Genomic DNA, 23,062 nt, shown 5'->3' with positions numbered 1-23,062 from the left:
GGGAGACAGGAGTAAGTGTGGTGGGGGTACCTGTACCAGACAGGGGAGAGAGGAGTGAGTGTGGTGGGGGTACCTGTACCAGACAGGGGGAGACAGGAGTGAGTGTGGTGGGGTACCTGTACCAGACAGGGGGAGAGAGGAGTGAGTGTGGTGGGGGTACCTGTACCAGACAGGGGAGACAGGAGTGAGTGTGGTGGGGGTACCTGTACCAGACAGGGGGAGACAGGAGTGAGTGTGGTGGGGGTACCTGTACCAGACAGGGGAGAGAGGAGTGAGTGTGGTGGAGGTACCTGTACCAGACAGGGGGGAGACAGGAGTGAGTGTGGTGGGGGTACCTGTACCAGACAGGGGGAGAGAGGAGTGAGTGTGGTGGAGGTACCTGTACCAGACGGGGGAGAGAGGGGTGAGTGTGGTGGAGGTACCTGTACCAGACGGGGGGAGAGAGGGGTGAGTGTGGTGGAGGTACCTGTACCAGACAGGGGAGACAGACCAGGGAGAGAGGGGTGGGGGTACCTGTACCAGACAGGGGAGACAGGAGTGAGTGTGGTGGGGTACCTGTACCAGACAGGGGGAGAGAGGGGGAGTGTGGTGGAGGTACCTGTACCAGACAGGGGGAGACAGGAGTGAGTGTGGTGGGGGTTCCCTCTACCAGACAGGGGAGAGAGGGGGAGTGTGGTGGAGGTACCTGTACCAGACAGGGGGAGACAGGAGTGAGTGTGGTGGGGGTTCCCTCTACCAGACAGGGGGAGAGAGGGGGAGTGTGGTGGAGGTACCTGTACCAGAGGGGGGAGACAGACCAGGGGAGAGAGGGGTAGTGTGGTGGGGTACCTGTACCAGACAGGGGAGAGAGGGGTGAGTGTGGTGGGGGTACCTGTACCAGACAGGGGGAGAGGGAGTGTGGTGGGGGTACCTGTACCAGACAGGGGGAGGGGGTAGTGTGGTGGGGGTACCTGTACCAGACAGGGGGAGACAGACCAGGGAGAGAGGGGTAGTGTGGTGGGGGTACCTGTACCAGACAGGGGAGAGAGGGGTGAGTGTGGTGGGGGTACCTGTACCAGACAGGGGGAGACAGACCAGGGAGAGAGGGGTGAGTGTGGTGGGGGTACCTGTACCAGACAGGGAGAGAGATGAGTGAGTGTGGTGGGGGTACCTGTACCAGACAGGGGGAGACAGACCAGGGAGAGAGGGGTGAGTGTGGTGGGGGTACCTGTACCAGACAGGGGGAGAGAGGGGTGAGTGTGGTGGGGGTACCTGTACCAGACAGGGGGAGAGAGGGGTGAGTGTGGTGGGGGTACCTGTACCAGACAGGGGGAGAGAGACCAGGGCAGACGGTGAACAGATTGCCAGGTGAACTCCAGGCAGTGGGAGAAGGTGTCAGACCCAATTTATTTGTGGAGGCAGATTTCTTGTAGAAAATGCCAGTGGACGGTCTCTGAACAGCAGGAGGGGGGCTTCAGGGCACGCTTCAAAGATCCCTGACATTTGTTGGGCCCAAATGCCTTTTTACTTCACACCTTAGTGCTAATTAAATTTGTATCTGGTCTGTCCTTTTCAAGCCTGGCAGCTCAGGTCCGGGTTGGACGGTGTCCTCTGGTCTCTGCTGTTTGTTTTGCTGGAGCTCCTTCCGTATAGCTTGGGAAAATAAAACCTTGGCAGCAGTCATCTCTCCGGTTAATTTTGGTCAAAATTAGGTTGTAGGTTTAGAGTTTTGATCTGTAGCGAAGGTCGTGCTGTAGAAGGTAGCATCCTGCATGTGTCCCTGCCGAAACATCCAAGGTCATCTAACTCCAAATCTATCCTTTTGTAAAAAATAAATTAAAAAAATGTTGAAAAATTTAAGAGCTCACATTAAGCTGTGTCTCTCTCTGAAGGGGGCGTTTCTTTCAGTTCTCTCTCAGAAGGGGGGCGTGTCTTTCAGTTCTCTCTCTGAATGGGGCGTGTCTTTCAGTTCTCTCTCTGAAGGGGGTGTGTCTTTCAGTGTCTAACAGTGTTTCTCAAACCTTCCCTAGCAGTCCCCAAACTGACCCCAAACTGCTCCCTGAATGTGATACATCCCAGATAAGACAGCATCTTTTAAAGTGTTTTTCCCGCTCTTGGATCAGCTGCTTCTCTCAGTAACACTGGGTGTTGTCTTTCAGTTCTCTCTCTGAAGGGGGCGTGTCTTTCAGTTCTCTCTCTGAATGGGGGCGTGTCTTTCAGTTCTCTCTCTGAGGGGGGGCGTGTCTAACAGGGGATCAGCTGCTTCTCTCAGTAACACTGGGTGTTGTCTTTCAGTTCTCTCTCTGAAGGGGGCGTGTCTTTCAGTTCTCTCTCTGAAGGGGGCGTGTCTTTCAGTTCTCTCTCTGAAGGGGGCGTGTCTAACAGGGGATCAGCTGCTTCTCTCAGTAACACTGGGTGTTGTCTTTCAGTTCTCTCTCTGAAGGGGGCGTGTCTTTCAGTTCTCTCTCTGAAGGGGGCGTGTCTTTCAGTTCTCTCTCTGAAGGGGGCGTGTCTTTCAGTTCTCTCTCTGAAGGGGCGTGTCTTTCAGTTCTCTCTCTGAAGGGGGCGTGTCTTTCAGTTCTCTCTCTGAAGGGGCGTGTCTTTCAGTTCTCTCTCTGAAGGGGCGTGTCTTTCAGTCTCAAACCTTCCTAGCTCTCTCTGAATGTGGGGCGTGTCTTTCAGTTCTCTCTCTGAATGCTCCCTGGGCGTGTCTTTCAGTTCTCTCTCTGAAGGGCGTGTCTCTTTCAGATTCTCTTCTCTGAACTGGGGTTGTCTTTCAGTTCTCTCTCTGAAGGGGGCGTGTCTTTCAGTTCTCTCTCTGAAGGGGTGTGTCTTTCAGTTCTCTCTCTGAAGGGGGTGTGTCTTTCAGTTCTCTCTCTGAAGGGGTGTGTCTTTCAGTTCTCTTCTGAAAGTGTTGTTTTCAGTTCTCTGGATCAGCTGCTTCTCTCAGTAACACTGGGTGTTGTCTTTCAGTTCTCTCTCTGAAGGGGGCGTGTCTTTCAGTTCTCTCTCTGAAGGGGGCGTGTCTTTCAGTTCTCTCTCTGAATGGGGCGTGTCTTTCAGTCCTCTCTCTGAAGGGGGCGTGTCTAACAGGGGATCAGCTGCTTCTCTCAGTAACACTGGGTGTTGTCTTTCTACAGCTGCAGCTCTGTGTGTCCACCAGTTCCTGGTCTGATGGCTTCTCATTGGATACGGTGGGGAGTTATGGGTGTGTCAGATGCCCTGCCAACACCATGGACTATCTGGTGAGGAAATGACAACGTACAAAAAAACGGTCACAACTCTGGAATGTAATGTTTTATTTCACATATATAATGCTTTATCCAAGTGACTTACGGTGACATTCAGTGGCCTCATGCAGGACTCAAACCCTCAAACACGCAGGACTCAAACCCTCAAACACGCAGGACTCAAACCCTCAAACACGCAGGACTCAAACCCTCAAACACGCAGGACTCAAACCCTCAAACACGCAGGACTCAAACCCTCAAACACGCAGGACTCAAACCCTCAAACACGCAGGACTCAAACCCTCAAACACGCAGGACTCAAACCCTCAAACACGCAGGACTCAAACCCTCAAACACGCAGGACTCAAACCCTCAAACACGCAGGACTCAAACCCTATGATGATCTGGGTTTTAACAGGACACAAACCCTCAACACACAGCCAGTTGACTCAAACCCTCAACACGTGTGAAGGACAGACAGTATGAGTCATGTGTTTTAACTGAGACACTACAGCCGCCTTGTGAAGGAGGGGACAGTCTGACAGTCTGAGTCATGTGTTTTAACTGAGACACTACAGCCACGTTGTGAAGGACAGACAGTATGAGTCATGTGTTTTAACTGAGACACTACAGCCGCGTTGTGAAGGACAGACAGTCTGACAGTCTGAGTCATGTGTTTTAACTGAGACACTACAGCCACGTTGTGAAGGACAGACAGTCTGACAGTCTGAGTCATGTGTTTTAACTGAGACACTACAGCCGCGTTGTGAAGGACAGACAGTCTGACAGTCTGAGTCATGTGTTTTAACTGAGACACTACAGCCGCGTTGTGAAGGACAGACAGTCTGACAGTCTGAGTCATGTGTTTTAACTGAGACACTACAGCCGCGTTGTGAAGGACAGACAGTCTGACAGTCTGAGTCATGTGTTTTAACTGAGACACTACAGCCGCGTTGTGAAGGACAGACAGTCTGACAGTCTGAGTCATGTGTTTTAACTGAGACACTACAGCCGCGTAGTGAAGGACAGACAGTCTGAGTCATGTGTTTTAACTGAGACACTACAGCCGCGTTGTGAAGGAGGGGACAGTCTGACAGTCTGAGTCATGTGTTTTAACTGAGACACTACAGCCGCGTTGTGAAGGACAGACAGTCTGACAGTCTGAGTCATGTGTTTTAACTGAGACACTACAGCCGCGTAGTGAAGGACAGACAGTCTGAGTCATGTGTTTTAACTGAGACACTACAGCCACGTTGTGAAGGACAGACAGTATGAGTCATGTGTTTTAACTGAGACACTACAGCCGCCTTGTGAAGGACAGACAGTCTGACAGTCTGAGTCATGTGTTTTAACTGAGACACTACAGCCACGTTGTGAAACACAGACAGTCTGACAGTCTGAGTCATGTGTTTTAACTGAGACACTACAGCCACGTTGTGAAGGACAGACAGTCTGACAGTCTGAGTCATGTGTTTTAACTGAGACACTACAGCCACGTTGTGAAGGAGGGGACAGTCTGAGTCATGTGTTTTAACTGAGACACTACAGCCACGTTGTGAAGGACAGACAGTATGAGTCATGTGTTTTAACTGAGACACTACAGCCGCCTCGTGAAGGACAGACAGTCTGACAGTCTGAGTCATGTGTTTTAACTGAGACACTACAGCCACGTTGTGAAACACAGACAGTCTGACAGTCTGAGTCATGTGTTTTAACTGAGACACTACAGCCACGTTGTGAAGGACAGACAGTATGAGTCATGTGTTTTAACTGAGACACTACAGCCGCGTTGTGAAGGACAGACAGTATGAGTCATGTGTTTTAACTGAGACACTACAGCCACATTGTGAAGGACAGACAGTCTGACAGTCTGAGTCATGTGTTTTGTAGGTTGGCGTCAGCATTCAGATGAGTAGTTTCAACCTGACCAAGATGGTGACCATGAGTCCGTTCTTCACGCTGGTCAACAAGTCTTCCTACGAGCTGGAGGTGGGAGAGGTGCAGACAGAGGAGGGCAGCGTCAACGGGAAGTGGCACTACATCTCCTCTACAGAGGTGAGGACCGACCGCGTGTTTGGATTTAGTGTGTGTGTGTGTGTGTGTGTGTGTGTGTGAATGTAATAATGAACGTATGATGAGCGTGTTCCTCTGTCCGACTGTTGTCTTCCCTGTGTCCGACTGTTGTCTTCCCTGTGTCCGTCTGTCCGACTGTTGTCTTCCCTGTGTCCGACTGTTGTCTTCCCTGTGTCCGTCTGTCCGACTGTTGTCTTCCCTGTGTCTGACTGTTGTCTTCCCTGTGTCCGTCTGTCCGACTGTTGTCTTCCCTGTGTCTGACTGTTGTCTTCCCTGTGTCTGGCTGTTGTCTTCCCTGTGTCTGGCTGTTGTCTTCCCTGTGTCCGGCTGTTGTCTTCCCTGTGTCCGGCTGTTGTCTTCCCTGTGTCCGGCTGTTGTCTTCCCTGTGTGTCTTCCCTGTGTCCGGCTGTTGTCTTCCCTGTGTCCGGCTGTTGTCTTCCCTGTGTCCGGCTGTTGTCTTCCCTGTGTCCGGCTGTTGTCTTCCCTGTGTCCGGCTGTTGTCTTCCCTGTGTCCGGCTGTTGTCTTCCCTGTGTCCGGCTGTTGTCTTCCCTGTGTCCGGCTGTTGTCTTCCCTGTGTCCGGCTGTTGTCTTCCCTGTGTCCGGCTGTTGTCTTCCCTGTGTCCGGCTGTTGTCTTCCCTGTGTCCGGCTGTTGTCTTCCCTGTGTCCGGCTGTTGTCTTCCCTGTGTCTGGCTGTTGTCTTCCCTGTGTCTGGCTGTTGTCTTCCCTGTGTCTGGCTGTTGTCTTCCCTGTGTCTGGCTGTTGTCTTCCCTGTGTCTGGCTGTTGTCTTCCCCGTGTCTGGCTGTTGTCTTCCCTGTGTCTGGCTGTTGTCTTCCCTGTGTCTGGCTGTTGTCTTCCCTGTGTCTGGCTGTTGTCTTCCCTGTGTCCATCTGTCTGACTGTTGTCTTCCCTGTGTCCGTCTGTTGCCTTCCCTGTGTCCGTCTGTCTGACTGGTGTCTTCCCTGTGTCCGACTGGTGCCTTCCCTGTGTCCGACTGTTGCCTCCCCGTGTCCGACTGTTGCCTCCCCGTGTCCGACTGTTGCCTCCCCCGCGTCCGACTGTTGCATTCCCCGTGTCCGACTGTTGCCTTCCCCCCCGTGTCCGACTGTTGCCTTCCCTGTGTCCGACTGTTGCCTTCCCTGTGCCCGACTGTTGTCTTCCCTGTGTCCGACTGTTGTCTTCCCTGTGTCCGACTGTTGTCTTCCCTGTGTCCGACTGTTGTCTTCCCTGTGTCCGACTGTTGTCTTCCCTGTGTCCGACTGTTGTCTTCCCTGTGTCCGACTGTTGTCTTACCTGTGTCCGACTGTTGTCTTACCCCCGACTGTTGTCTTCCCCGTGTCCGACTGTTGCCTTCCCCGTGCCCGACTGTTGCCTTCCCCGTGCCCGACTGTTGTCTTCCCCGTGTCCGACTGTTGCCTCCCCCCGTGTCCGACTGTTGCCTCCCCGTGTCCGACTGTTGCCTTCCCCCTGTGCCTCCCCGTGTCCGACTGTTGCCTCCCTGTGTCCGACTGTTGTCTTCCCGTGTCCGACTGTTGTCTTCCCTGTGTCCGTCTGTCCGGCTGTTGTCTTCCCTGTGTCTGTCCGGCTGTTGTCTTCCCTGTGTCCGACTGTTGTCTTCCCTGTGTCCGTCTGTTGTCTTCCCTGTGTCCGTCTGTTGTCTTCCCTGTCCGTCTGTCTGACTGTTGTCTTCCCCGTGTCCGTCTGTCTGACTGGTGCCTTCCCTGTGTCCGACTGTTGTCTTCCCGTGTCTGTCCGACTGTTGTCTTCCCTGTGTCTGACTGTTGTCTTCCCTGTGTCTGGCCCCCGTGTCCGACTGTTGTCTTCCCTGTGTCCGACTGTTGCCTTCCCTGTGTCCGACTGTTGCTTCCCTGTGTCCGACTGTTGTCTTCCCGTGTCCGGCTGTTGCCTCCCCTGTGTCCGACTGTTGTCTTCCCTGTGTCCGGCTGTTGTCTTCCCCTGTGTCCGGCTGTTGTCTTCCCTGTGTCCGCTCTGTCCTGTGTCCGGCTGTTGTCTTCCCTGTGTCCGGCTGTTGTCTTCCCTGTCCGGCTGTTGTCTTCCCTGTGTCCGCTGTTGTCTTCCCTGTGTCCGCTGTTGTCTTCCCTGACTGACTGTTGTCTTCCCTGTGTCCGCTGTTGTCTGCCTGTGTTGTCTTCCCTGTGTCCGTCTGTCTGACTGCCAGGCTGTTGTCTTCCCTGTGTCCGGCTGTTGTCTTCTTCCCTGTTGTCTTCCCTCTGTCCGACTGTTGTCTTCCCTGTGTCTGGCTGTTGTCTTCCCTGTGTCCGCCTGTCTTCGTGTCTGGACTGTTGTCTTCCCCGTGTCTGGCTGTTGTCTTCCCCGTGTCTGGCTGTTGTCTTCCCTGTGTCTGGCTGTTGTCTTCCCTCTGTCTGGCTGTTGTCTTCCCTGTGTCTGGCTGTTGTCTTCCCTGTGTCCATCTGTCTGACTGTTGTCTTCCCTGTGTCCGTCTGTTGCCTTCCCTGTGTCCGTCTGTCTGACTGGTGTCTTCCCTGTGTCCGACTGGTGCCTTCCCTGTGTCCGACTGGTGCCTTCCCTGTGTCCGACTGTTGCCTCCCCGTGTCCGACTGTTGCCTCCCCCGCGTCCGACTGTTGCATTCCCCGTGTCCGACCCTTCCCCCGTGTCCGACTGTTGCCTTCCCCGTGTCCGACTGTTCCTCCGACTGTTGTCTTCCCTGTGACTGTTGTCTTCCCCTGTTTCCCGACTGTTGTCTTCCCTTTGTTGTCTGTCCGGCTGTTGTCTTCCGTCTGTTGCCTTCCCGCTGTTGTCTTCCCGTGCCCGACTGTTGTCTGTTGTTGCCTCCCTGTGTCCCTCTCCCCTGTCCGACTGTTGTAGTTCCCTGTTGCCTCCCGTCGACTGTGACCTGTTCTCTTCCCTGTTGTCCGTCTGTCTGCCTGTGTGTCTTCCGGCTGTTGTCCCTGTGTCCGTCTGTCTGTCTTCCCTGGTCCTCTGTTGTCTTCCCGTGTCCTGTCTGTTGCCTTCCCGTGTCCGACTGTTGCCTTCCCGTGTCCGACTGTTGCCTTCCCCGTGTCCGACTGTTGCCTTCCCCGTGTCCGACTGTTGCCTTCCCCGTGTCCGACTGTTACCTCCCCCGTGTCCGACTGTTGCCTCCCCCGTGTCCGACTGTTGTCTTCCCTGTGACAGTCTGTCCGACTGTTGTCTTCCCCGTGTCCGACTGTTGCCTTCCCCGTGTCCGACTGTCTGACTGACTGGCCTTTTTGTCTTCCCTGTGTTTCCAGTGCCTCCCCCTCTGGCCAGAGTTGATCACAGGGAAGCTGTGTGTCAGGGTCGTGGGCTCAGACTCCAAGTCCAAGTCCTTCTTCTTCAACAAGCAGGACAACGGCACCCTGTTGGGCATGGATCAGGTCAGTGTCCCTGGAGATACACCACATATCACTGACCTCACTTCCTGTCTGCTGGGCATGGACCAGTCAGCCACATATAACTGACCTCACTTCCTGTCTGCTGGACATGGACCAGTCAGCCACATATCACTGACCTGATTTACTCTCCTTTAACAGGTTCATTCACTGACAACAGAACACATTCTCATTTATTATCATTACCTTTGTTGTCTGTCTGCAATGGCCTTGAAGTATCAGATGCAACTTTCCAATGTTGTTTCTCATCAACTGACCTCTCTTCCTGTCTGTAGTATGGAGGTGTTATCATCAACTGTGACCTCTCTTCCTGTCTGTAGTATGGAGATGTTATCATCAACTGTGACCTCTCTTCCTGTCTGTAGTATGGAGGTGTTGTTATCCACTGTGACCTCTCTTCCTGTCTGTAGTAGTATGGAGGTGTTGTTATCCACTGTGACCTCTCTTCCTGTCTGTAGTAGTATGGAGGTGTTGTTATCCACTGTGACCTCTCTTCCTGTCTGTAGTATGGAGGTGTTGTTATCCACTGTGACCTCTCTTCCTGTCTGTAGTATGGAGATGTTATCATCAACTGTGACCTCTCTTCCTGTCTGTAGTATGGAGGTGTTGTTATCCACTGTGACCTCTCTTCCTGTCTGTAGTAGTATGGAGGTGTTGTTATCCACTGTGACCTCTCTTCCTGTCTGTAGTAGTATGGAGGTGTTGTTATCCACTGTGACCTCTCTTCCTGTCTGTAGTATGGAGGTGTTGTTATCCACTGTGACCTCTCTTCCTGTCTGTAGTATGGAGATGTTATCATCAACGGTGACCTCTCTTCCTGTCTGTTGTAGTATGGAGGTGTTGTTATCCACTGTGACCTCTCTTCCTGTCTGTAGTATGGAGATGTTATCATCAACTGTGACCTCTCTTCCTGTCTGTTGTAGTATGGAGGTGTTGTTATCCACTGTGACCTCTCTTCCTGTCTGTAGTATGGAGGTGTTGTTATCCACTGTGACCTCTCTTCCTGTCTGTAGTATGGAGGTGTTATCATCAACTGTGACCTCTCTTCCTGTCTGTAGTATGGAGGTGTTGTTATTCACTGTGACCTCTCTTCCTGTCTGTAGTATGGAGGTGTTGTTATCCACTGTGACCTCTCTTCCTGTCTGTAGTATGGGGGTGTTGTTATCCACTGTGACCTCTCTTCCTGTCTGTAGTATGGAGATGTTATCATCAACGGTGACCTCTCTTCCTGTCTGTAGTATGGAGGTGTTGTTATCCACTGTGACCTCTCTTCCTGTCTGTAGTATGGAGGTGTTGTTATCCACTGTGACCTCTCTTCCTGTCTGTAGTATGGAGGTGTTGTTATCCACTGTGACCTCTCTTCCTGTCTGTAGTATGGAGGTGTTGTTATCCACTGTGACCTCTCTTCCTGTCTGTAGTATGGAGGTGTTATTCACTGTGACCTCTCTTCCTGTCTGTAGTATGGGGGTGTTGTTATCCACTGTGACCTCTCTTCCTGTCTGTAGTATGGAGGTGTTATTCACTGTGACCTCTCTTCCTGTCTGTAGTATGGAGGTGTGATCGTCGACGTGAACATCTCAGACAACTCTACTGTGATCAGCTTCACTGACTATTATGATGGAGCTGCTCCAGCTCTCATAGTCAACCACACACCCTGGGTTACCATCTCCTACAGACAGAGGTTAGACTGAACCTTAACCCCTAACCCTAACCTAGTCAACCACACACCCTGGGTTGTCATCTCCTACAGACAGAGGTTAGACTGAACCTTAAGCCCTAACCCTTAACCCTTAACCCTAACATAGTCAACCACACACCCTGGGTTACCATCTCCTACAGACAGAGGTTAGACTGAACCTTAACCCCTAACCCTAACATAGTCACCATCACCTACAGACAGAGGTTAGACTGAACCTTAACCCCTAACCCTAACATAGTCAACCACACACCCTGGGTTACCATCTCCTACAGACAGAGGTTAGACTGAACCTTAACCCCTAACCCTACCCTGGGCAACCACACACCCTGGGTTACCATCTCCTACAGACAGAGGTTAGACTGAACCTTAACCCCTAACCCTAACATAGTCACCATCACCTACAGACAGAGGTTAGACTGAACCTTAACCCTAACCCTAACATAGTCAACCACACACCCTGGGTTACCATCTCCTACAGACAGAGGTTAGACTGAACCTTAACCCCTAACCCTACCCTGGGCAACCACACACCCTGGGTTACCATCTCCTACAGACAGAGGTTAGACTGAACCTTAACCCCTAACCCTAACATAGTCACCATCACCTACAGACAGAGGTTAGACTGAACCTTAACCCCTAACCCTAACATAGTCAACCACACACCCTGGGTTACCATCTCCTACAGACAGAGGTTAGACTGAACCTTAACCCCTAACCCTACCCTGGGCAACCACACACCCTGGGTTACCATCTCCTACAGACAGAGGTTAGACTGAACCTTAACCCCTAACCCTAACCGTAACCCATATTCCTAACCCATAACCTGTAACCCATAGCCCTAAGCGTAACCCATATTCCTAACCCATATTCCTAGCCGTAACCATATCCCTAACCCACATTCCTAAACGTAACCCATATCCCTAACCCATATCCCTAGCCCATATCCCTAGCCCATATCCCTAGCCCATATCCCTAGCCCGTAACCCATATCCCTAACCCATATCCCTAACCGTAACCCATATCCCTAACCCATATCCCTAACCCATATCCCTAACCCATATCCCTAAACGTAACCCATATCCCTAACCGTAACCCATAGCCCTAACCCATATCCCTAGCCCATATCCCTAGCCCATATCCCTAGCCCATAGCCCTAACCCATATCCCTAACCCATATCCCTAACCGTAACCCATATCCCTAACCATAACCCATAGCCCTAACCCATATCCCTAACCCATATCCCTAGCCCATATCCCTAGCCCATATCCCTAGCCCATATCCCTAACCCATATCCTAACCCATATCCCTAACCCATATCCCTAACCCATATCCCTAACCCATATCCCTAACCCATATCCCTAACCCATATCCCTAGCCCATATCCCTAACCCATATCCCTAACCCATATCCCTAACCCATATCCCTAGCCCATATCCCTAGCCCATATCCCTAGCCCATATCCCTAACCCGTATCCCTAACCCGTATCCCTAACCCGTAACCCATATCCCTAGCCCATATCCCTAACCCATATCCCTAACCCATATCCCTAACCCATATCCCTAACCCATATCCCTAACCCATATCCCTAACCCATATCCCTAGCCCATATCCCTAGCCCATATCCCTAACCCATATCCCTAACCCATATCCCTAACCCATATCCCTAACCCATATCCCTAACCGTAACCCCTATCCCTAACCCATATCCCTAACCGTAACCCATATCCCTAACCCATATCCCTAACCCATATCCTAACCCTAACCCATATCCCTAACCCATATCCCTATATCCCTAACTCATATCCCTAACCCTAACCCATATCCCTAACCCATATCCCTAACCCATATCCTAACCCATATCCCTAACCCATATCCCTATATCCCTAACCCTAACCCATATCCCTAACCATATCCTAGCCCATAACCCATATCCCTAACCCATATCCTAACTATACCCATATCCCTAACCCTGGCCCTAACCCATATCCTAACCCATATCCCTAACCCATATCCTAACCCATATCCCTAACCCATATCCCTAACCCCCCATATTCCTAACCCATATCATATCCCTAACCCATATCCCTAACCCATATCCCTAACCCATATCCCTAACCCATATCCCTAACCCATATCCCTAACCCATATCCCTAACCCATATCCCTAACCCATATCCCTAACCCATATCCCTAACCCATATCCCTAACCCATATCCCTAACCCATATCCCTGGCCCTAACCCATATCCCTAATCCATATCACTAACCCATATCCCTAACCCATATCACTAACCCATATCCCTAACCCTGGCCCTAACCCATGTCCCTAACCGTAACCCATATTCCTAACCCATATCTCTAACCCATATCCCTAACCATAACCCATATCCCTAACCCATATCCCTAACCATAACCCATATAATCCCTAACCCTGGCCCTAACCCATATCCCTAACCCATATCCCTAACCCATAGCCCTAACCCATATCCCCCTAACCCATATCCCTAACCCATATCCCTAACCCATATCCCTAACCATAACCCATATCCCTAACCCATATCCCTAACCATAACCCATATCCCTAACCCTGGCCCTAACCCATATCCCCCTAACCCATATCCCTAACCCATAACCCTAACCCATATCCCTAACCCATATCCCTAACCCATATCCCTAACCCATATCCCTAACCCATATCCCTAACCCATATCCCTAACCCATACCCATATCCCTAACCCTAACCCATATCCCTATCCCATATCCCTATCCCATATCCCTAACCCATATCCCTAACCCATATCCCTAACCCATATCCCTAACCCATAACCCATATCCCTAACCCATATCCCTAACCATAACCCATATCCCTAACCCATATCCCTAACCCATATCCCTAACCCATATCCCTAACCCATATCCCTAACCCATATCCCTATCCCTGGTCCTTACAATACAGTATTTGAATTCCTGTAGTAACATAGTGCTGTTTTCTCCCCTCTAGCCATGACAAGTGGAGGACCCTGAGTTGTGTTTAGTTGGACTCTCTTCTGCGTTTGACCTGATCTCCTTTATCCCCAGCGGTTCCACAGAGAGCAGAGCGCTGAATCCAGGAGAAGCCCAGAGGTTTGCCTGGGACAACCCTGCAGGGGTCCGCAAACTCAGCTGGAAGTGTCAGGAGCACAGCAGTGGAGACCTGGACCTGGTTAAGGTAACACACCCAGCGATGCCAACTGAGAGGACTAGTCCTGGTTACACACCCAGCCATGCCAACTGAGAGGACTGGTCTATATCTCTGTCTCTCTCTGTCTCTGTCTATATCTCTGTCTCTCTCTGTCTCTCTCTATATCCCTGTCTCTCTCTGTCTCTCTCTGTCTCTCTCTGTCTCTCTCTCTGTCTCTCTCTCTCTGTCTCTCTCTTTCTCTCTGTCTTCTCTCTCTTCTCTGTCTTCTCTCTCTGTCTCTCTGTCTCTCTCTGTCTCTCTGTCTCAAACTGCATTGTTGGTTAAGGGCTTGTATGTAAGCATTTCACTGTAAGGTCTACACTTGTTGTATTCGGCTCATGTGACATACGATTTGATTTGTCTCTCTGTGTCTCTGTCTCTCTCTCTCTCCTGTCTGTCTGCTTGTCTGTCTGTCCTCGTGTCTCTCTCTCTCTCCTGTCTGCCTGCTTGTCTGTCTGTCCTTGTGTCTCTCTCTCTCTCCTGTCTGCCTGCTTGTCTGTCTGTCCTTGTGTCTCTCTCTCTCTCTCTCTGTCTCTCTCTCCTGTCTGCCTGCTTGTCTGTCTGTCCTCGTGTCTCTGTCTCTCTCTCTCCTGTCTGCCTGCTTGTCTGTCTGTCCTCGTGTCTCTGTCTCTCTCTCCTGTCTGTCTGCTTGTCTGTCTGTCCTCGTGTCTCTGTCTCTCTCTCCTGTCTGCCTGCTTGTCTGTCTGTCCTTGTGTATCTGTCTCTCTCTCTCCTGTCTGCCTGCTTGTCTGTCTGTCCTTGTGTCTCTGTCTCTCTCTCTCCTGTCTGTCCATGCCCCCCCATACAGGATGAGTGTGGTCAGTTTGCGTACGACGGTCTATCCCAGGTCCACTGGGTGTCCTTCCTGGATGGTCGCCAGCGCGTGCTGCTCTTCACCGAGGACGTTGCCGTGGTGACCAAGGCGCGGCAGGCGGAGGAGCTGGAGCAGTTCCAACAGGAAGTGAACGTGTCGCTGCAGAACCTTGGCCTGTCGCTCGTCAACAACGACAACCGCCAGGAGATCGCATATGTCGGCATCACCAGGTAACGTACACACACACACACACACACACACACACACACACACACAGTCAGATACAGTCAGTCAGACACACCCAACCATAGTCACAGACATACAGACCCTTGTGTAGAAGTTGGTCCCTCAGATGTAAATGCAGGTCTTGTTCTGAACGATGATGCCTGTTGGTCTCAGCTCTGGTGTGGTGTGGGAGATGAGACCAACAGGCATCATGTAAATGAAGGTATTAATCTGAATGGTGATGTTTGATGATGCCTGTTGGTCTCAGCTCTGGTGTGGTGTGGGAGATGAGACCAACAGGCATCATGTAAATGAAGGTATTGATCTGAACGATGATGTTTGATGATGCCTGTTGGTCTCAGCTCTGGTGTGGTGTGGGAGATGAGACCAACAGGCATCATGTAAATGAAGGTATTGATCTGAACGATGATGCCTGTTGGTCTCAGCTCTGGTGTGGTGTGGGAGATGAGACCAACAGGCATCATGTAAATGAAGGTCTTGATCTGAATGGTGATGCCTGTTGGTCTCAGCTCTGGTGTGGTGTGGGAGATGAGACCAACAGGCATCATGTAAATGAAGGTATTGATCTGAATGGTGATGTTTGATGATGCCTGTTGGTCTCAGCTCTGGTGTGGTGTGGGAGATGAGACCAACAGGCATCATGTAAATGAAGGTCTTGTTCTGAATGGTGATGCCTGTTGGTCTCAGCTCTGGTGTGGTGTGGGAGATGAGACCAACAGGCATCATGTAAATGAAGTTCTTGATCTGAATGGTGATGCCTGTTGGTCTCAGCTCTGGTGTAGTGTGGGAGATGAGACCAACAGGCATCATGTAAATGAAGTTCTTGATCTGAATGGTGATGCCTGTTGGTCTCAGCTCTGGTGTGGTGTGGGAGATGAGACCCACAGGCATCATGTAAATGAAGGTATTGATCTGAACGGTGATGTTTGATGATGCCTGTTGGTCTCAGCTCTGGTGTGGTGTGGGAGATGAGACCTAAGAGCCGATGGAAGCCTTTCAACCAGAGGAACATCAGGCTGTTGGAGAAGGCCTACCAGAAACACCTGGCTGGAGGCACACCTGAACCCGGCTGGGTCAAACTGGAGACCAACTTAGAGGTATGAGAATCACACTGTGAGTTGGTTCGGAGGAGGCTACGGTGATTGGCAGCCGGGAGAAGGGATTTCTAATTATTCAGCCCAAGGGCACAACGGGCCACTTTGGCCACAAGGCATCCATATTTTTTTATATAGAGGGCATTACGGACACACAAGGGGGGGGTATTAACTGAACATTTGGGTCCTGGCTGAGAGCAGTTTATTATACTGTTCTGGATTTAACAGAACCAGACAGAACCAGACAATTTGTTAACATGGGTTAGGTCCCAAAATATATAGGACTATTCTAGACTGGAGATGTCTAGAACCCAAACCATCTGATCTATTTTATTAGAGATGTCTAGAACCCAAACCATCTGATCTATTTTATTAGAGATGTCTAGAACCCAAACCATCTGATCTATTTTATTAGAGATGTCTAGAACCCAAACCATCTGATCTATTTTATTAGAGATGTCTAGAACCCAAACCATCTGATCTATTTGATTAGAGATGTCTAGAACCCAAACCATCTGATCTATTTTATTAGAGATGTCTAGAACCCAAACCATCTGATCTATTTTATTAGAGATGTCTAGAACCCAAACCATCTGATCTATTTTATTAGAGATGTCTGGAACCCAAACCATCTGAACTACTTTATGGGAATAGAGCAGGTATACCCCAGGGTATTCCGTCGGGGGCACGCCAAATAAAAATGTGATTCACGTTTAAATATATATATATAATAATAATTTAAACAGTCCATTTATTTTTTCTAACGAGGCGATACATTTGGGTAAAGTTTTTTTCCTTGCCCGAGGAGCCTAATTTCACGACCAAAAATAAATGTAAACCATCTAGTGTTCAGCAAAATAAAAACACAATGTCAAATTATGAACATCCAATCACAGTAACCGTTACTCTCACTGACAACCTAGTCAAATTATGAACATCCAATCACATTAACCGTTACTCTCACTGACAGCCTAGTCAAATTATGAACATCCAATCACATTAACCGTTACTCTCACTGACAGCCTAGTCAAATTATGAACATCCAATCACATTAACCGTTACTCTCACTGACAGCCTAGTCAAATTATGAACATCCAATCACATTAACCGTTACTCTCACTGACGGCCTAGTCAAATTATGAACATCCAATCACATTAACTGTTACTCTCACTGACAGCTGCTGCTGATGTTGGTATCAGTACTGATGGCGCAAAAGCCATGACAGGGAGACATAGTGGAGTGGTAACGCGCGTGCAAGCAGTTGCTCCCAACGCCATTTGGGTACACTGCAGTATCCACCTAGAGGCTCTTGGGTAGACTGCAGCATCCACCTAGAGGCTCTTGGGTAGACTGCAGCATCCACCTAGAGGCTCTTGGGTACACTGCAGCATCCACCGAGAGGCTCTTGGGTACACTGCAGCATCCACCTAGAGGCTCTTGGGTAGACTACAACATCCACGGAGAGGCTCTCGCTGCCAAGGGAATGCCTGACAGCTTGATAGACGTTTTGGACACTACAGTGAACATGGTTAACTTTGTTAAAGCTCTTGAACTCTCGTATTTTCTGCACTATGCAATGATATGGGCAGCGACCATGTAACGTGTTTACAAGGAGCAATTATTATTATTTTTTTATATAATTGAGAGACGAGCTTGAAGTTTTCTTTACTGACCATAATTTTCACTTGTCTGACGGCTTGCATGATGACGAGTTTCTCACACGACTGGTCTATCTAAACTAAAAAGTTTGGGAACCACTGGAGTAGGGGAAACGGGGTAGGGGGGAAACGGACACGGGGTAGGGGAGAAACGGGGTAGGGAGGAAACGGACACGGGGTAGGGAGGAAACGGACACGGAGTAGGGGGAAACGGACACGGAGTAGGGGGAAACGGACACGGGGTAGGGAGGAAACGGACACGGGGTAGGGGAGACACGGGGTAGGGGGGGGAAACGGGTAGGGAGGAAACGGACAGAGAGTAGGGGGAAACGGACACGGGGTAGGGAGGAAACGGACACGGGGTAGGGGAGACACGGGGTAGGGGGAAACGGGGTAGGGAGGAAACGGACACGGAGTAGGGGGAAACGGACACGGGGTATTGGGGAAACGGACACGGGGTAGGGAGGAAACGGACACGGGGTAGGGGAGACACGGGGTAGGGGGAAACGGACACGGGGTAGGGGGAAACGGACACGGGGTAGGGGAGAAATGGACACGGGGTAGGGAGGAAACGGACACGGGGGAAACGGACACGGGGTAGGGGGAAACGGACACGGGGTAGTGGGGAACGGGGTAGGGGGAAACGGACACGGGGTAGGGGGAAACGGACACGGGGTAGGGGGAAACGGACATGGGGTAGGGGAGAAACGGACACGGGGTAGGGAGGAAACGGACACGGGGAAACGGACACGGGGTAGGAGGGAAACGGACACGGGGTAGTGGGGAAACGGACACGGGGTAGGGGAGACACGGGTAGGGGGAAACGGGGTAGGGAGGAAACGGACAGAGAGTAGGGGGAAACGGACACGGGGTAGGGGAAACGGACACGGGGTAGGGAGGAAACGGACACGGGGTAGGGAGACACGGGGTAGGGGGAAACGGGGTAGGGAGGAAACGGACACGGAGTAGGGGGAAACGGACACGGGGTAGTGGGGAAACGGACACGGGGTAGGGAGGAAACGGACACGGGGTAGGGGCACACGGGGTAGGGGAAACGGACACGGGGTAGGGGAGAAATGGACACTGGGTAGGGAGGAAACGGACACGGGGAAACGGACACGGGGTAGGGGGAAACGGACACGGGGTAGTGGGGAAACGGGGTAGGGGGAAACTGACACGGGGTAGGGGGAAACTGACACGGGGTAGGGGAGAAATGGACACGGGGTAGGGAGGAAACGGACACGGGGAAACGGACACGGGGTAGGGGGAAACGGACACGGGGTAGTGGGGAAACGGGTTAGGGGGAAACGGACACGGGGTAGGGGGAAACTGACACGGGGTAGGGGGAAACGGACATGGGGTAGGGGAGAAACGGACACGGGGTAGGGAGGAAACGGACACGGGGAAACGGACACGGGGTAGGAGGGAAACGGACACGGGTTAGTTTGGAAACGGACACGGGGTAGGGGAGACACGGGGTAGGGAAGAAACGGACACGGGGAGGGGGAAACGGACACGGGGTAGGGAGGAAACTGACATGGGGAAACGGACACGGGGTAGGGGGGAAACGGACACGGGGTAGGGGGAAACGGACACGGGGTAGGGGGAAACGGACACGGGGTAGGGGGAAACGGACACGGGGTAGGGGGAAACGGACACGGGGTAGGGAGGAAACGGACACGGGGTAGGGGGAAACGGACACGGGAAACGGACACTGGGTAGGGGGAAACGGACACTGGGTAGGGGGAAACGGACACTGGGTAGGGGGGAAACGGACACGGGGTAGGGGGGGAAACGGACGGGGGAAACGGACACGGGGTAGGGAGGAAACGGAAACGGACACGGGGTAGGGGGAAACGGACACGGGGAAACGGACATGGGGTAGGGGTGAAACGGACACGGGGTAGGGGGAAAAGGACACAGGGTAGGGGGAAACGGGGTAGGGGGAAATGGACACGGGGTAGGGGAGACACGGGATAGGGGAGAAACGGACACGGGGGAGGGGGAAACGGACACGGGGTAGGGGAGAAACGGACACGGGGTAGGGAGGAAACGGACATGGGGAAACGGACACGGGGTAGGGAGGAAACTGACACGGGGTAGTGGGGAAACGGACACTGGGTAGGGGAGAAACGGACACGGGGGAGGGGGAAACGGACACGGGGTAGGGGGAAACGGACACGGGGTAGGGGGACACGGACACGGGGTAGGGAGGAAACGGACACGGGGTAGGGAGGAAACGGACACGGGGTAGGGGGAAACGGACACGGGGTAGGGGGACACGGACACGGGGTAGGGGGAAACGGACACTGGGTAGGGGAAACGGACACGGGGTAGGGAAACGGACACGGGGTAGGGGGAAACGGACACTGGGTAGGGAGGAAACGGACACGGGGTAGGGGGAAACGGACACGGGGTAGGGGGAAACGGACACGGGGTAGGGGGAAACAGACACGGGGAAACGGACACGGGGTAGGGAGGGAAACTGACACGGGGTAGGGGGAAACTGACACGGGGTAGGTGAGACACGGGGTAGGGAGGAAACGGACACGGGGTAGGGGAGAAACGGACACGGGGAGGGGGAAACGGACACGGGGTAGGGGGAAACGGACTTGGGTAGGGGGAAACGGACACGGGGTAGGGAGGGAAACTGACACGGGGTAGGGGGAAACTGACACGGGGTAGGGGAGACACGGGGTAGGGAGGAAACGGACACGGGGTAGGGGAGAAACGGACACGGGGAGGGGAGACACTGGGTAGGGGGAAACGGACACGGGGTAGGGGGAAACGGACACAGGGTAGGGGGAAACGGTCACGGGGTAGGGGGGGAAACGGACACGGGGTAGGGAGGAAACGGACACGGGGTAGGGAGGAAACGGACACGGGGTAGGGGGGAAACGGACACTGATGTGAATATTTACCTCCTTTACCCATGCAGGTGAACTTTGGGAAGGTTCCCATGGTGATGCGTCAGCCCTTTTCCAGTACTATCAGGAGGAACTTCCTGTCTGGGATTCATGTGGAGTTCAAACAGTCGCCTCATCAGAGAAGTCTCCGGGCCCAGCTACACTGGCTACAGGTAACACCCTACACCCTACACCCTAACCCCTACACACTAACCCCTACATATACCACACCCTAACCCCTACATATACCACACCCTAACCCCTACACCCTAACCCCTACATATACTACACCCTAACCCCTACACCCTAACCCCTACATATACCACACCCTAACCCCTACATATACCACACCCTAACCCCTACATATACCTAACCCCTACATATACCACACCCTAACCCCTACATATACCACACCCTAACCCCTACATATACCACACCCTAACCCCTACACCCTAACCCCTACATATACTACACCCTAACCCCTACATATACTACACCCTAACCCCTACATATACTACACCCTAACCCCTACATATACCACACCCTAACCCCTACACCCTAACCCCTACACACTAACCCCTACATATACCACACCCTAACCCCTACATATACCACACCCTAACCCCTACACCCTAACCCCTACATATACCACACCCTAACCCCTACACCCTAACCCCTACACACTAACCCCTACATATACCACACCCTACACCCTACATATACCACACCCTAACCCCTACACCCTAACCCCTACATATACCACACCCTAACCCCTACATATACCACACCCTAACCCCTACATATACCACACCCTAACCCCTACATATACCACACCCTAACCCCTACACCCTAACCCCTACATATACTACACCCTAACCCCTACACCCTAACCCCTACATATACTACACACTAACCCCTACACCCTAACCCCTACTCCCTAACCCCTACATATACTACACCCTAACCCCTACATATACTACACCCTAACCCCTACACCCTAACCCCTACATATATTACACACTAACCCCTACACCCTAACCCCTACTCCCTAACCCCTACATATACCACACCCTAACCCCTACATATACTACACACTAACCCCTACACCCTAACCCCTACTCCCTAACCCCTACTCCCTAACCCCTACATATACCACACCCTAACCCCTACATATACCACACCCTAACCCCTACATATACCACACCCTAACCCCTACATATACTACACCCTAATAACCCCTACACCCTAACCCCTACATATACTACACCCTAACCCCTACACCCTAACCCCTACACCCTAACCCCTACATATACTACACCCTAATAACCCCTACACCCTAACCCCTACATATACTACACCCTAACCCCTACACCCTAACCCCTACACCCTTCATATACTACACCCTAACCCCTACATATACTACACACTAACCCCTAAACCCACAGACTAACCCTAACCCCTAAACCTACACACTAACCCCTAACCCTACACACTAACACTAACCCTACACACTTACACTAATACTACACCCTAACACTAACCCCTAAACCTACACCCTAACACTAACCCCTAAACCTACACACTAACCCCTACATATACTACACCCTAACACCTAAACCTACACCCTAACACTAACCCCTAAACCTACACCCTAACCCCTACATATACTACACACCAGCCCCTAAACCTACACACTAACCCCTAACCCTACACACTAACACTAACCCTACACACTTACACTAATACTACACCCTAACACTAACCCCTAAACCTACACCCTAACACTAACCCCTAAACCTACACACTAACCCCTACATATACTACACCCTAACACCTAAACCTACACCCTAACACTAACCCCTAAACCTACACCCTAACCCCTACATATACTACACCCTAACACCTACATATACTACACCCTAACACCTAAACCTACACCCTAACACGTAAACCTACACACTAACTAACCCCTAAACCTACACCCTAACACTAACCCCTAAACCCACACCCTAACCCCTACATATACTACACCCTAACACCTAAACCTACACCCTAACACTAAACCTACACCCTAACCCTAAACCTACACCCTAACCCCTACATATGCTACACACTATAATCCCTAAACCTACACACTAACCCCTAAACTTACACCCTAACCCCTAAACTTACACCCTAACCCCTAAACCTACACACTAACCCCTACATATATTACACCCTAACCCCTACATATACTACACCCTAACCCCTAAACCTACACACTAACCCCTACATATACTCCACCCTAACCCCTACATATATTACACCCTAACCCCTACATATACTACACCCTAACCCCTAAACCTACACACTAACCCCTACATATACTACACCCTAACCCCTACATATACTACACACTAACCCCTAAACGTACACACTAACCCCTAAACGTACACACTAACCCCTAAACCTACACACTGACCCCTAAACCTACACACTGACCCCTAAACCTACACACTGACATTAACCCCTAAACCTACACACTAACCCCTAAACCCACACCCTAACCCCTAAACCCACACCCTAACCCTAGTTTAAACAGTCTCCTCACCAGAGAAGTCTATTGGCTCCAGGTAACTGGCACAATAACCCCTAAACCTACACCTTAACCCCTAAACCTGCACACTAACCCCTAAACCTACACACTAACCCCTAAACCTACACACTAACCCCTAAACCCACACCCTAACCCTAGTTTAAACAGTCTCCT

At 51.6% G+C, this 23,062-nt stretch overlaps 1 protein-coding gene across 1 annotated transcript in view; it reads left to right on the top strand.

The window, feature by feature from the left end:
* The window catches only part of LOC115127833 (intermembrane lipid transfer protein VPS13C-like), a 184,301-nt gene that overhangs the window by 91,990 nt on the left and 69,249 nt on the right, over positions 1-23,062 (top strand). Inside the window, 8 exon segments of the mRNA XM_065016450.1 lie at positions 3,120-3,224; positions 5,100-5,264; positions 8,535-8,660; positions 10,223-10,356; positions 13,453-13,582; positions 14,403-14,638; positions 15,604-15,751; positions 20,346-20,486. Coding sequence (XP_064872522.1) covers positions 3,120-3,224; positions 5,100-5,264; positions 8,535-8,660; positions 10,223-10,356; positions 13,453-13,582; positions 14,403-14,638; positions 15,604-15,751; positions 20,346-20,486 — 1,185 coding nt within the window.

This window comes from Oncorhynchus nerka, unplaced genomic scaffold (genome assembly GCF_034236695.1).
Source record: "Oncorhynchus nerka isolate Pitt River unplaced genomic scaffold, Oner_Uvic_2.0 unplaced_scaffold_979, whole genome shotgun sequence".
In the NCBI taxonomy this organism is placed as follows: Eukaryota; Metazoa; Chordata; class Actinopteri; order Salmoniformes; family Salmonidae; genus Oncorhynchus; species Oncorhynchus nerka.
Note: the sequence above shows the minus strand (reverse complement) of the source record. Positions and strands in the feature narration are given on the sequence as shown.